The 15,679-nt window shown below is 36.4% G+C and overlaps 2 protein-coding genes across 5 annotated transcripts; both read left to right on the top strand.

The window, feature by feature from the left end:
• The first annotated feature begins 1,196 nt into the window (after positions 1-1,196).
• Positions 1,197-7,072, top strand: kctd9a (potassium channel tetramerization domain containing 9a). Its single transcript, XM_057356132.1, has 12 exons — positions 1,197-1,389; positions 1,884-2,005; positions 2,253-2,296; positions 2,391-2,487; positions 2,686-2,744; positions 2,824-2,952; positions 3,539-3,606; positions 3,692-3,787; positions 3,874-4,023; positions 4,450-4,555; positions 4,696-4,829; positions 5,427-7,072. The coding sequence occupies exons 1-12, from the start codon at positions 1,342-1,344 to the stop codon at positions 5,541-5,543; spliced, it is 1,170 nt and encodes a 389-aa protein (XP_057212115.1). The 5' UTR covers positions 1,197-1,341; the 3' UTR covers positions 5,544-7,072.
• An 856-nt stretch (positions 7,073-7,928) lies between these two features.
• Positions 7,929-10,352, top strand: ankrd39 (ankyrin repeat domain 39). Of its 4 annotated transcripts, none has more exons than XM_057356137.1 (5): positions 7,929-8,002; positions 8,394-8,510; positions 8,910-9,013; positions 9,114-9,317; positions 9,449-10,352. In XM_057356137.1, exons 2-5 carry the CDS (start codon positions 8,420-8,422, stop codon positions 9,623-9,625), a joined length of 576 nt encoding a protein of 191 aa, XP_057212120.1. In that variant the 5' UTR covers positions 7,929-8,002; positions 8,394-8,419; the 3' UTR covers positions 9,626-10,352. The 4 variants fall into 4 exon arrangements, with proteins under 4 accessions (XP_057212120.1, XP_057212118.1, XP_057212121.1 ...); XM_057356135.1 differs by having other exon boundaries at positions 7,971-8,022; XM_057356138.1 differs by lacking the exon at positions 7,929-8,002 and adding an exon at positions 8,036-8,187.
• The last annotated feature ends 5,327 nt before the right edge of the window (positions 10,353-15,679 follow it).

Raw genomic sequence — 15,679 nt, 5'->3', positions numbered from 1 at the left:
TTACCTCCCTCAAACTCATCATCTCCTTACTGCTTCCATTTTCTTGCTTTGTACAAACAAATTCTGATGTCCATCTACAGGGGCCATTAATGATCGAGTCAAAATAACATGATCGATATTATTTAGAAACTTACTTTAGTTTCGTCATGTTTTCATAGCGTACATCAGTAGCGTGTCGTCACCCTTGCGCGCCTGCGTGTGCGCTGCGCAGCTGCGTGCTTTGCAGTTGGAAGGAACACACAGACGCGCACGGACATATATTTCCGCGAGAAAATACGGCACGAGTTTGTGTTTTCGGACCGGTTAAAGAGCGCGACTGCATCGCTTTTACAAGAGTGAATTAGGTTACTACGTTGCATATACAGTAGATCCGTTTTTGCCGCTGTTATCAATGTAAATGATAACACTGACAAAGTAAATTGTTAAAACTTAAACTTGAAATTTATACTGGGGCACAGCAGATTTATACTGGGCAAAGGGGGTCTAGCGACGCCCCTGGTATTAAGAAGTTCATATCGCGATACATTTAGGTGTATAAATATTATAAAATACAAAACACAGAACTGTAAGGTTTCCCTGTAAAGACTGTCAGAGTTAAAATATACTGTAACTTAATTCAGGAAAAGTATTTTGTAATTCTGATCAATTTTGACCTACATGCAAGATGTCAGATGGAAAACAATAACACGAGCAAAGACTTTGAAATGGGAACTCTTGGAATGCCAGATTATGTCAAATATTTGTGTTCTACTCCGCCATCTAGTGTAGAAATGGGTACACTACCTAGGTGCTACACAAAATATGCGTATCATCGAAAAGTATTTGAACATTATATTTTTTTATTCATAAATCGTTTTTCTAACATTATTTTGTAAAAAAATTATTATTCCATAAAAATAACATTTTTGGATTTTATTTATTGCATATCGTCTTCAAAGTTTGTTTACAGGCCGTTTATAGAACTCCTATGAGTTTACCGTTTTACAGTAAATGAGACTGACCAGATCAGCTTACAGTCAGTGAAATAATCATTTCCCTTGCGTCAAAATTCCATTCTTACAAGGCAAGTTTAACATAAAAAATTACACCACAATTGTGTCTGATTGGTCCGAACTAGAGGCCCAGTCTGTAAAACGTGTCCTGTGATTGGTCCGTCTACGAGGCCCGCCGCAGTGCTCGCATTTTGATTGGACAGCTACTTCGTCATCTTGATACAATGTAGCTAGGTTGGTTCTTCCTCCTCCTTTTACTTAGGTATTAGTTTAATACATAGATAAGTTAACAATCTATTTATTTATTATTCGCTGTACAGGCAATACGTTCAGTTAGTTTAAACAAAGCATGCGCAGGGTGACGCTTTTTGTCAACGGAACCTCCAAAAATGGCAAGGTGAGTGCATACACGCAGTCCACGTTTAGCCTGCCGAACTCCAGTAAGTGTGATCGGGCACTGAGGTCCTGTTAAAGGCATGAAGCATTTCTATGCCTTTATCTCACTTTATTTACTAAAGATACAGCAGGCGATTAGATATCACGTAGGTCTAACCCTTTGAGTTGTGATAAAGCACTTGATGTTTAAGGTTTAAGGCCAGATTAAAGCGTAATGGTTGGTGCTTTAATGTTATTATAGCATTGTTATTTTAATGGATCTTGTTTAAAAGATTCTTATTGTATTGTCTTTGTTTAAACTTATTACGCAGTGTAGTTTTATATACATTATTTGTGTTAAATACTTTCTTATATATTTTTATATTTGAGTTAATTTAATAATATCTTTTTTTATGTGTTTAAATATTCAATAAACCAAACATCCTTATGCTTTATTAGTCCAGAAAACTTGTCAATGTAGTGCAAATATGAGTTGCTCCATGATTTCTTTTGCAGGTTGTAGCTGTTTATGGGACTTTGTCCGATCTTTTGACAGTCGCCAGCAATAAATTGGGAATAAGGGCTTGTAATTTATATAATGGGAAAGGTGGCCTCATAGATGACATTGCCCTCATCAGGTGAGATTCTTTTGACATTGTGAAATTCTTCATGCGCACTTCAGGAGAGCGAGCTGTCACAATGGGGCATAATGGAAAATCACACCTCTCTGTGTTATTCTGTACCACCATGAGCTCAGCATTAATAAACAAGAGAGCTAACAAAGGTCACATTGAGCTTTGTACTTGTTTCTTAAGGGAAATCGGCAAATAAGATGTCATGTGATAAAATGTCATGGTTAATAATTGTGTATATGTTATATTACAGAGATGATGATGTGCTATATGTGTCAGAGGGAGATGCTTTCATAAGTGAGTGGTTTTTCAATCTCTTTCATAGTTCAGATGTGATTTATCTTGTTTAACAATAAAGCAGTGTGTGATAGTATCACTGCTTATGTTTTAGATCCCCAGAGCGATAGCAAGACATCAGATGACAACTCAGGTTCGCACACCGATTGGCTAACGCTGAATATTGGTGGGCGGCTTTTTACGACGACTAGGTAATCATATGAGCTGGTTTGCTGTCATATTTGCTTAAAAACTTATATCATTAAAATCAGTATCAGTGTTATATAAATAAAAAAATAAAGCAATACAAGTATACTGTAGGTCAAATGATTACTCATAAAATTATGATATATTGATAAGTTATACATTCAACTTTTATTATTTATTTAACATGTTTCATATTGTTGAAGGAGTACTCTTGTGAGTAAGGAGCCTGACTGTATGCTGGCACACATGTTTAGAGAGAAAGGTATGTGTAGTTTAACTGTAATGACACTGACTAATTCAGACTTGGAGTATAAAGTTGAATTCTTTTCTCCGTTATGCAGATGTTTGGGGTAATAAGCAGGATGAACGAGGGTCTTACCTCATTGACCGCAGCCCAGAGTACTTTGAACCCATCCTGAATTACCTAAGGCACGGCCAGATCATTGTCAATGAAGGAATAAACATACTCGGTGAGTAAGACCACCTATGGCATTCTCTGATGGACAAGACTTGTTTCATTTATCGGCTTAATTTACTGCTTAATAAGTTTTGGGCTTGGTAAAATCACTATATTCTATGACATCAGGCGCTTTAATTATTTCATGAAAATGCAGTTACAATAATACACATTAGGTATACATTTTCAGGGATGACACTAATATTTAAGCCGCAACGGATAAATCTTTCACCATGTAATATTGTTTATTATGTCACATTTTAAGGACATTACATGTGCACTTTATGGAACTTGCAGCAAAAAAAACGTGCTTGCCAGTCATCTTTGTGAAATGCCATATTATATGAAATAATGTCATTAAAGGGTTATTCTTTAAAAAATGAAATGAAAGTAAATGGCATATCTCCTTTTGTGTACCACAGAGGAGAAAAATGATCAAAGGGTGTTAATATCATAATTAATTAGGCATATTATAACTTAATATAAATATTTAATAACACATTGCTTTTAAAAATGTTATATTGAAATGTTCTCTAATATCGTGTTTTATCCTACATCAGTGATATTCTTTAGCTAATGAATTATTTTTATGTTTTTAGGAGTGCTGGAAGAAGCTCGATTCTTTGGAATAGAGCAGTTGGCTGAACAGCTAGAAGTCGCCATAAAGGTAACAGAATGGGAATGTTTGAAATGTTTTCTTTCATATTTGTGTAAATGTTTTTATTGTTTGTTTATTTGTGGTTTTAAAACAGAATTCACATCCACCTGAAGATCACTCTCCACTTTCCCGGAAGGAGTTTGTTCGATTTCTACTGGCTACACCGACCAAATCAGAGCTCCGCTGTCAGGTAGGACATGCGTTTTGAATTGTTCAGTCATGGTTTCATGGGTTAATGGTGTTTCTCTTTTCATGTTTTTTTTTTTCCATTCACAGGGTCTGAATTTTAGTGGAGCTGATCTTTCACGGCTTGATTTGCGCTATATTAATTTTAAAATGGCAAATCTGAGTCGTTGTAATCTCACCTATGCAAACCTGTGCTGCTCAAACCTGGAGAGAGCAGACCTATCGGGAGCCAACCTGGATGTGAGATGAACATCTTTCTTTCTTTCTTTCTTTCTTTCTTTCTTTCTTTCTTTCTTTCTTTCTTTCTTTCTTTCTTTCTTTCTTTCTTTCTTTCTTTCTTTCTTTCTCTTTCTTTTTCTTTCTTTCTTTCTTTTTCTTTCTTTCTTTCTTTCTCCTCTCCCTTCCTCTTCATTCCCTTCGCTCCCTCACGTTCTCTCTCGTTCTCCTCCTTTTCCCTCTCTCTCTCTCTCTCTCTCTCTCTCTCTCTCTCTCTCTCTCTCTCTCTCTCTCTCTCTCTCTCTCTCTCTCTCTCTCTTTCTCTCTCTCCTTTCTTTCCATTTTGGTATTTTCTGTGTATTATAAAAAAATCAGATAATGAGAGTATTTTAATGTTTGGGTGAACTGTGCTTTTGAGATATTCTGACATACCAACATCACGTGCTTCAGGGTGCTAATCTTCAGGGTGTGAAGATGCTCTGCTCCAATGCAGAAGGAGCGTCTCTGAAAGGATGCAATTTTGAGGATCCGTCTGGGCTCAAGGCCAATCTGGAGGGTAAAACCACTATACAGCAACACTTGTTCATATCCTTAGTAAACAAAATAACTTGCCACAGTTTCATTGCCAAACATTGTTGATATATCTAATGTACTTGTTTGTAATCTGATAATAATTCTATTCTTCATGTTCTATAGGTGCTAATCTGAAAGGCGTTGACATGGAGGGCAGTCAGATGACGGGGATAAATCTGCGTGTGGCTACACTGAAGAATGCCAAGCTAAAAAACTGTAACCTGCGTGGTGCTACATTAGCAGGCACAGATCTTGAGGTAAGAAAATATATAAAGGAATGTTTAAAAAACTAGAAGTTTTCACACCTGGCCTGGGTTTCTTTTGGTCCTTTCAGACCAAACAAATTACAAAAAAAGCAAGACACGGATACATAAAAGTGTGTCATTAACATGACTCAAATTCTGCCTGGTTAATATTTATTATATTATTTATTATTTATATAATTTTTACTGCACCGGATGTTTGCAAGGAATGTGCATCTTGTTGTGAGAGGCTTTGCCAACCATGAATTGTGTTTGCTATGCGCTGTATATTTCATGACGTTGTTATAATAATTCATTTTTTAATTTAATTAATAGTAGTATTAATTTATATCAATATTTTATTGTAGATTTTAATTGATTTAAATTAAATTAAAACTACTCAACAGTTATTGATCCTTCGCGGAGGTTTACTGGGCCACATAACATTTGTTTGTGTTGTTGCCGCTGAAACGTCTTTAAATAGTTTCTCGTAATATTAAAGAAATGATCGCTTTTTGATATTTAAGAACATGATAGCTATAAGTAAATGCAAATTTCTTAAACCACTAACATTTTCAAATGTACAATAATAGCATCTTTGTTCTTGTGCAGAACTGTGATCTCTCGGGCTGTGATCTACAGGAAGCCAACCTGCGTGGCTCAAATGTGAAAGGAGCCATTTTTGAGGAGATGCTGACTCCACTGCACATGTCCCAAAGTGTGAGATAACCAATTAGAATGCTCCCTGTCCAACAACCTTACCAGCCAGCTGTTCATAGCACCCCCCTCCCCAACTTCCTGTTTCACGCTCCTGTGGAACCGTATGCAATACAATACTAGCACTTGATTTGCCCAGCCCCTTATATTTTAACTTTACCCTCATGCACTAATGCACATCCAGGGTCTATAGTCAAAATGGCAAAAGCTTTTAGAAATTCCAAATATATAGAATTTGATCAAAGGTCAACCAAACCCATTGCTTTTAAGTTGTATTTTAAGTTTTAATATGCTTTGAGTTTGTCTTAGTGAATGTATAAGTTTTGTGCTCCTAGATGATGAAGTCAACATTTCAGTCGGTGAATACAACCAAAAATATATATTGCATAATTTAGGCAATGGCTTTAAAGGCTTATTGTTGCCTTTGTTGCACAGCATACAGCAAAAAATACATACTCATAGTAGCATTTGTATATACAATATCTGAATAATGGAAAATACCTTAATCATATCTCATACAGGTCTGGTTTCAAATATGCAACATAAACACAAAGCTCTTACATATCATCTTTTCATATTTACACAAAGTTGTTTGTTTTGGTGTTCGTTGTTTAATCTTCCTCCCATGTCGCCCATTCTATATTTTGTTTCAGTTCACTTGAAATTTCTTTTAAATCCATGCAGAGACTTCAACCAAATACAAACCAAATGTTGTCACATTTTGGCAACACTTTCAAACGTTTTAATCCTTTGGTAACTGTGTAATAGCCATAGGTTAATATGCACAATAATTAACCAATGGTGTCGATATGCTGGTTTATATTATCTTTATATTATCTGTGTGTGTACAGTATGTTATGTTTGCCACTTACTCTTTAGCTTTCACTCCCACTTTTTTATTCAATATTGTTTTTAATTGTTGAAGTTGACGTGACCAACTGTTGTTCATCCATACCAAAAAGTGATGTTTTTTGTTTCATTTTCAACTCCAGTGCTTCCTTACATGGTGGTTATCATATTGAATTTGTCCTTGTAATCATGTAATTTCTCAATATTTAATCTGACAAGCACTTAATTAGGACCTGACATTGTGCACTCATATCCAAAGCTACTGTCAAGTCTTTATAACAAATTTAGCTCTTATTTATACATGAGACAATTTAAGCACATTTATTATATGCAATTTAGGTCTTAGTTTTTCACAAATATCGATCGCATTATAGACTTTATTATCATCTCACCTGGATTATTTGCTGCACCCATCTCAGTCAGAAATTACACTTCTTACATAACGTGCTGTTTTTTTTTTTTTCATTTTGAATTGTTAGGTACCATCAATCTTGTTAAATGAAGGCAATCAAACTAGACTTTGCACTTTAAGTGTGATCCTCTATGTATATCAGACCCTTGATGAAAGGGTGCAAGCTATTTATTTATGTATCAGGCTGTATTTGTGTATAAGGTGAGGACCCTATTCTCTCCTTGCCTTTCTTGCACTCACTCTATTGCAGAAGTGTATTTCCATAAATAGACTGTTATAATCAAACTGCTTTTGACTCTTTGTTTACTTGTGTTTGGATTTCTATTACGCATCATAAATCATAATATAAACACTTATACTACATATATAGGCTATGTGCTGTGCCTTTCAGCAGCATTCAGGAACTTACCCAATTTACTCTATTTTTATTTTAATCTTTTTATCTATTTCAAAGCATTGAAACACAAAACCTTTAACTCTATCCATATTAGTCTCCTCTTTATTATATTATAGATTGGTTGCTATTATGCTTTCTGACAGATTTGCTTTAATGTGGTTATTTTTCGTTAGTTTAACCTTCTGTCTTGACATGGTCCTGTGAACCAGCAACAAAAAAGTGCTTATGAAACATGACTACAGTAAATAATTATTATTAAGTGTCTGAATTAATTTTATTTTCACCTCTTTTGCAAATACATTTTTTGGAGACCACAATTTTTAATGACCTGTTGTTTTGTTTAGAAAAATACTTTAAAACAGCATGATTAATCTTTTAAAACCCTTAGAATGGTGCTGGAGTTGTTTGGACATGTAACCACGACACTGAAAACATTTTAATTACAGATTTTTTTTGTTTAGCCTACAGCAAGCAAACACCAACTGTACGGGGTGTCCAAAGTCAGTCCTGGAGGGCCGGTGTCCTGCAAAGTTTAGCTTCAATCCTAATCAAACACACCTGAACAGCTAATCAAGGTCTCACAAAGCAGACTAGAAACTTCCAAACAGGTGTGTGGAGCTAAACTCTGCAGGACAGTGGCCCTCCAGGACCGACATTGGACACTCCTGGAACAAATCAGGTGGACCTTTGTAAATATTTGTATTGGCATTCATTTGACGGAGAAGCGGACTTTTATTTTGAAAGGACTCTGCTTTGTAGTATGCAGTAGCTTCACACGTCACTCTGCGTTTGTTTTTAGCTCATGTGCAGGAGGTAACGTTTATATATATTAGGTATTACGTCTTTATATATAGAGGCTTTAAATATTATGAAAATAATTTTCATAATTTTCTTTATATTTTAGTTATATCAAGTTATATTATTATGCATCTTAGTCTGCAATGACATAATTTTTTTTTTTTCTTAATTTGTAGCCTGTAATGTTATGTTAAGTGCAGGTAACGGGTGTTTATATACGATTCTAATAAAGAAATACTAGGTGGTTGGTGGCTGTTTAAGATTCGTTAGTTTACTCATATGACGCAGACATTGACATGTTTTTGTTGCATATTTGTTTGCTTTACTATTTAGTTAATACAAAATAAGAGCACGTGTTTTCACTTATGCAAATAGTTGTGCTAACACTTTACTTTATATATTACAGTGTTGTGTAATAAATAGCATTTTAAGATGGATTCGCACGTGACTCAATGCGCATGTAGCGCCCATCGCTCAGCACCAAGCGTTCACCAAACCCTGGATGAGATGGAGTTTGAAAGAGGTACATCGCCTTCATGCTGTGTCTTCATGCTCTGTCTTTATCTGTGTGCGTGCGCGTGGACATGTTTCATATCATGTCCATGTCATGTCATGACCTAAACCTGAACGCACACCAACACATGGGGATAAAAATTGAGGTCCCCACGGGCAAAAAAGCTTATAAATTGTACAGAACAATATTTAAAAAAAAATGTAAACATGCAAAAAGTTTTCTATGATCTTTAGGTTTAGGGGGAGATGATAAAATATACAGTTTGTACAGTATAAATAACATTACGCCTATGGACTGTCCCCACGGAGGTAGTAAACCAGACATGTGTGCGGTGTGTGAATGTATAAATATAGACGTATATTTATAATTACCCAATATAAGGGTTTCAAACTAATTGTTTTCTTGTAGGTATTTGGTCGGCTGCTCTAGATGGAGATCTTGAGAAGGTCAGGTCGTTTCTTAGAAAGGGGATTGATCCAAATTTGAGGGACCAGTCACACTACACTGCTTTGGTTTGTTGTGTAATTTACCACAAGATTTTATATTACAATTGTGTGTACTAAAAAAGTGTAGATGAATAACTTGTCATCTTTTCCTTCATTATCATACAAGCACTATGCTGGTCGAGCAGGTCACCTGTCTGTGTGCATGTTACTTCTGGACTGTGGAGCTTGTGTTAATGCCCAGACCCGTGGTGGAGCAACCCCTCTTCACAGGTCAGCTTACTGTGGTCATGTTAGAGTGGTCAAGGTGTTGTTAGACCGTGGGGCCGATCCACACCTGACCGATGATGATGGAACTACGCCACTTCATAAGGTACCGATCAACCTTTCATTTCAATTTTGAGTATTTTTTTATTTGATGTAGACCTTGTTTACACTTGTATGTATCCATAGTAGATTTTTAGTCAACTTTGTGGGTTTGTCATCATTTGTATGTGCACACAGGCTGCTGAGCAGAAGCATCTTGAGGTTTGTGAGCTGTTGGTGAACCGTTTTCCAGTCTTGCGAAGTCAGAAGGATAAAAGATCTCACATTCCTTTTGATGTCTGCCCGGAACACAACATGTTTTGGGAGTTTTTGAGACCACCACGACCTGATCTAACCCACAGTCTATTATGTTAATGCCTTAGGCATACCCATAAAAGAGGAAGCTTATCAAGGCTATGTTTTTGGACATTGAGATCACCTAAGCTTCTCTTGTGAAGTGAGACTTTTGCCTTTATCGCTGAATGAGCGAAAGGGCTTAAAGAGATGGCACATTCAGCTAGGTGGCTTATGCTTTAAAATTTCCTTTGAATGGAGTGACCATGTCATTCAAGGTTTGACTGGTTAGATGGTGTAACAACAAAATTCTATGGAAAAAGCTAATTTCTATAATGGCAGCAACTTAACAACAACAGGGCAGTTGTGGCCTAATGGTTAGAGAGTCGGACTCATGACCAGAAGGTTGCCGGTTCGATTCCCAGGGCCGGCGGGTAACAACTGAGGTGCCCTTGAGCAAGGCACCTTACCCCTACTTGCTCCCCGGGTGCTGTAGTGATAGCTGCCCACTGCTCCGGGGGTACGTGTGCTCACTACTCTCTGTATGGGTTAAATGCAGAGGTCACATTTCGTTGCCTTGTACATGTGCAATGACAATAAATTGAATCTAAATCTAAAATCTTAAAGGTTGTCTGGTTCATTCTGATTTTATGAAAATAAAAAGGCTCTTCAAGTATGAAATGGACTTCACCCAAAACTGAAAATTCTGAAAAATAACACTGGGTCCCCCTTAAAGCGATAGTTCACCCAAAAATGTAAATTCTCTCATCATTTACTCAAAACCTGTATACATTTCTTTGTTCTGCTAAACACAAAAGAAGATATTTTTAAGAATGTCAGTGACCTTACAGATCTTATCCCCCATTTCCCTACTATGGCAGTAAATGGGGGTTGAGATCTGTTTAGTTACTGACATTCTTACAAATATCTTCCTTTGTGTTTAGCAGAACAAAGACATTTATACAGGTTTGGAACAACCTCCGGGTGAGTAAATAATGACAGAATTTTCATTTTTGGGTGAACTAACCATTTCAAGTTCAATCGCACGGACACAAAATCTCTGAGACATTTTTCATATCTCCATGTATGTTGCACTGAGGAAAGTAAGTTATAGAATGACATGGTAGTGAATAAATGATGAGGAAAGTTTTGTTTTTGGACAAACTATCCCTTGACTAGAGCTTTTGGGGCTAAATTATGCCTGTAGTTTCTAAAGTCTCCATTAGAGGGTGTTAATTCCGTATTAATGCTGCACTCTATAGGAAAATTCAGGACTGCTGCCTCTGATAAGCTTAAATATTTTATAAATTATACATTTGTATTTTATAAATACTGCCAGCACATTTAAACTGTTTTGTTTAAGTTATCACTGTAGACTCATTATTAAAGTGTATGGTCTAACACATCAAATGGAAACACGGGTCTAAAAATAGGCCTAATAACACTGTTGTTTGTCAATGTACAATTTTGCTTTACTCAGAAGCAGAATATTTTTAACCCGAAGCTCCTGAAACTGGCATAGTAGGGAAAATAAATACTCTGGGAGTTAATGGGGATGATATCTGTTTGGTTACTGACATTCTTCCAAATATCTTCCTTTGTGTTTAGCAGAACAAAGAAATGTGTACAGGTTTGGAACAATCTGAGTGGGTAAATGATGAAGGAATGAATTAAATTTTTTTGGTGAACTCCCATAATCTCTTCAATTAAATATTTGTTCAATTTACTATGAAATACATTTATAGTGTTGTTGCTATAGCACACTGAAGACAACGGTGTCAATTTACTTAAAAAATGATTTCAGCCCAAATTACCAGAATGTTAACATAACAGACTGTTATTTACAGGCAATATGGTGGTATTGGTTATGTGCTGATTTTAAATGTATTAAACACACCTAATTGTAGATAAAACATTTAACATTGTTTTTACAAACCCCAATTCCAATGAAGTTGGGGCATTGTGTAAAACATAAATAAAATCAGGATACAATGACTTGCAAATCTTTTTTGACCCATATTTAATAGAATACACCACAAAAACAAGATATTTAATGTTCAAACTCATCAACTTTATTGTTTTTGGCAAATATTCACTCATGTTGAATTTGATGCCTGCAACACGATCCAAAGGAGCTGGGACAGGTGCATATTTTCCACTGTGTTACATTACCTTTACATTTAGCAACACTTAAGTGTTTGGGAACTAAGGACACTTACTGTTGAAGCTTTAGTTAAAATTATTTTCCATCCTTGCCAGATGTACGACTTAAGTTGCTCACTTCATAATGTGCCACACACTTTCAATGGGAGATAGGTCTGGACTGCATCAGTCCATCTCAGATGAACTCAGGCTCAGAGAAGCCGGCGGCGTTTCTGGGTGATGTTGATGGCTTTCGCTTTGCATGGTATAGTTTTAACGTGCACTTGTAAATGTTGTGACGAACTGTGTTAACTGACAATGGTTTTCCAAAGTGTTCCTGATCCCACATGGTAATATCCTTTACAGAATGATGTCTGTTTTAAATGGAGTGCCACACTCAGCCTTGCTGCTTAAATGCAGAGATTTCTCCGTATTCTCTGAATCTTTTGATGATATTATGGACTATAGATGATGATATACCTAAATTCCTTGCAATTGTTCGTTGAGAAACATTGTTTTTAAACTGTTGGACTTGCTCACGTTGTTCACAAAGTGGTGAACCCCATCCTTGCTTGTGAATGACTGAGCTTTTTGGGATGCTCCTTTTATGTCCAATATCCAACTTGTTCACCTGTAGAATGTTCCAAACAGGTGTTTTTTGAGCACTATTCAACGTTCCCAGTTTTTTGTTGCTCGTGTCCCAGCTCTTTTGGAATGTGCTGCAGGCATCAAATTCAACATGAGTGAATATTTGTCATTGTATCCTAATTTTATTTATGTTTTACACAATGTCCCAACTTCATTGGAATTGGGGTTTGTAAAAACAATGTTAAATGTTTTATCTACAATACCGTACAATTAGGTGTGTTTAATACATAAAAAAAGCCCATAACCAATACCACCCTATTGCAATTTTGCCTATAAATAACATTCTGTAACCATACTGTAGGTCTATATATAAGGTACAGCTCTAAATTCCTATTTATAAGGGTGTTTACGTCATTTCACATTAAAGATAATACATTCTATACTGTTAAACGGTACAATTCATTACCATTTGCCCTTAAAATGATTTGGCTTAAACATCTTACTTTCTAAATATCCAAAACTATTACGACACACCATACATGTGCTTGATGGGTTTCCTTTACATATTTTTAATAGACTTAAATGTAACAACACTCAAGACACAATCATGTAAAATGAACAAAAAAACGCTGTCTCGAGATCTCTTACGTTCACTGCATACCAGGCATTCTTCTTAAACTTGAGAAACTACACAAGTCATTATACTATAGTGAAAAACTATATCTTAAAAGCTCCTTTATTATTTAACTCTTGTTAATGTTTCTCTATAAAAACTACAACGGCTTTTGTGTTTAAGCAATACACATCCAATAACCAAAGATCCAATAACCAAACCATCTTGCAGGTTCCAAACACACTTTCTTTATAGGGAAACATAAAGGTAGCGAATATATTCAACGACTCTTAATTGGTCAATAAGACTTAATTTTAGCACCTTTTTGACTTTTGGACCTATTCTGGACACTATTCTGTGTCTCCAGTAGGCAACGTCTGAAAGTGAGAGACAACCATAGGAAACCTCTTACAATTTTTCTCGATTGCTAACACAAAATTCATGAAACAATTCACCATTTTCTCACAACATATTCTCAGAATTGTACACCAACTTGCACAAACCTCAAACGTCCATGGAAAAATCTAATATTCTAGTCAAAATCACATTCTCTTCTGTCAAAATCAAACATTGGCCTCAAATGATACACAAAATCTTTCCATGTTGCATTGATGAACACTGGGAGACTTGAATAGAAACCTGAATGAACTTCTCCAGTCCAATATCATCACCGTAGGTGGTGAGATGTAGCCACAGATGAGGATTTAGCCCCTGACGGTAAGTCGTTAGAAGAGAGCATTCATATCATCCACTGGCAGCTGCTTGGGTGCGAAACTTAAGACAAAATGTACAGTAGATACATGATTATTCCCTTGTTTTGGATGGTATAATTGATTACTCACGGATGAGTCGTTGGCAGGTCGTCCAAACACCTCCTTGAAGTGCATCAGGAAACATGAGAGAGTTTGTGTTGGAGGACCGTCTTGTGCCCAGATGGTTTCTGCCTATTGCAGCCCATTGCATTGATGTAAGCGATCTTGGCTCGTTGGGTGACAAACCGCATCTCCAGCGCTAGAGAGCATTGCAGTAGGAAACCGCTGCAATCCTCCGCCAGAACAGAGAAAGGCACTGGGTTGGACATGTGACTGGCGATGACAGGAGCTGAGGGAGTGATGTTGACAGTGGTAGAGGTGCTTAGGCCCATTTGAAAACGTCCACGATCTCCTGAAACGAGTCCGGGACACTCTTGTTTGGTCTTCTGTAACGGAATGACTCAGAGAGCAGGTGAGTAAGTGATAAACAGTTTATGAAGCAGGGTGGATGATAGCAAATGCAGGTGAGTATAATAATACTGTCCTTAATGCAGGAGATTGTGGACGCTGGTGAAGATGTCGGAGGGAGACACACACACAGTTGGGCTGGAGTGGAGAAGATGATGTGGAGAGATGGAGCGGAGATGGAGACAAAGCAGGCAAGTAATCCAGGTAGGTTTAATAATAATCCGAATGGTAGTCCTTACTGTCGGTGACGTAAAGATAAATCCTTATTCTTGCGAGACCAGACACGCTGGGTGAGAGAGGTGAGGGAGTTTGACCGATCCGTGACATATGTGACACTATTACTTACAACCACACACAGGGTCTCACACATCTTTATTATTGTAGCTGTCACTGTATTAAAGTGTTTGTGTTTAAATTTCAGTTAATGTATAAAGGCATTTTGTTGTGAAGGTATTTTGTGATATATTGTGAAATATGTGTTTGTTGATGTATTGTTAAGCCGTAATATTTTTGGTACAAATGACACCTACTGTGGCCCGTTCGTCGTACGTCGCTTACTACATCCAAGATCAAATGAAATATCCGAGATGACCAAATCCCGCAAATCATGATCTGGATAATACGGTTCTTCGAACGCACCTGTTGTGTACGATTAGTATGGATGGAAGAACTAGTGACCAGCAGCGCTGCTATTGGCTGGTTGTTATGTCAAAAGACGTCGTTACGTCCATAGGTTTTTTACGGCTGCTTGAAGATTATGAAATTTTAAAACTTTATTAAATGTCAGGAACACTTCAAACGATGCAAAGACAACTTTCAGAGATATTTATAACATTTTAAAGCAGTTGTAAACTGAAGTTGTATATTTTGATAAATGAACTCCCCCCCCACAAAATAAAGTGTTTTATACCCATTAGTGTTCACTGCATAGGATACTGAGGAAAGTGTCTGAAGACTGTCCATTTCAATAACATTTCTTAAATTGGATAAACTCAGTACCAGTTGCAGGAGTCCACATCATCTGAAAGGCTTTTACATCTGCTGAGTCTGCACAGAAACGTTGTACAGAGATGATTAAAATATGATTTTGTAGTGCTATTTTATTGCTTTTAATGTTTTGTGAATTATTCATTTCTCTCCACAAAAGGCACATCCATGTATAAACTTTTTTAAAGTCTTTAAAGCTTGAATATATGCAAATTCAAAAGCAAAACCTTCAATACCTTGACAATATAAAGAACACAAACCTAAAACTGGAGATTTAGTTTTAAGAAGATTGCAAATTTAGAAACTATTTCTATATTGTTTACTGACTTAACATTCTTGACTCTTATTGCAGGTAAAAGATGACACTGGTACCTGCCTATTATCTATGGAGATTAAAAATAAGATGCATATGTGCCTAAGCATGTTTGTGTTGTTTTTTTATTTAAGAATACCTCAAATTTGCAAATGGCAGGACAAACTGCATTTTTCATTTTTCAATTCCCTCCATCATATGCACTGTCTGTGCTTTTATATAGGCCTACTGTATATACTGTTTATTTAATATGAAGGTCCAACAAATTAATA

This window comes from Triplophysa rosa, linkage group LG17, assembly GCF_024868665.1.
Source record: "Triplophysa rosa linkage group LG17, Trosa_1v2, whole genome shotgun sequence".
Classification (NCBI taxonomy): domain Eukaryota; kingdom Metazoa; phylum Chordata; class Actinopteri; order Cypriniformes; family Nemacheilidae; genus Triplophysa; species Triplophysa rosa.
Note: the sequence above shows the minus strand (reverse complement) of the source record. Positions and strands in the feature narration are given on the sequence as shown.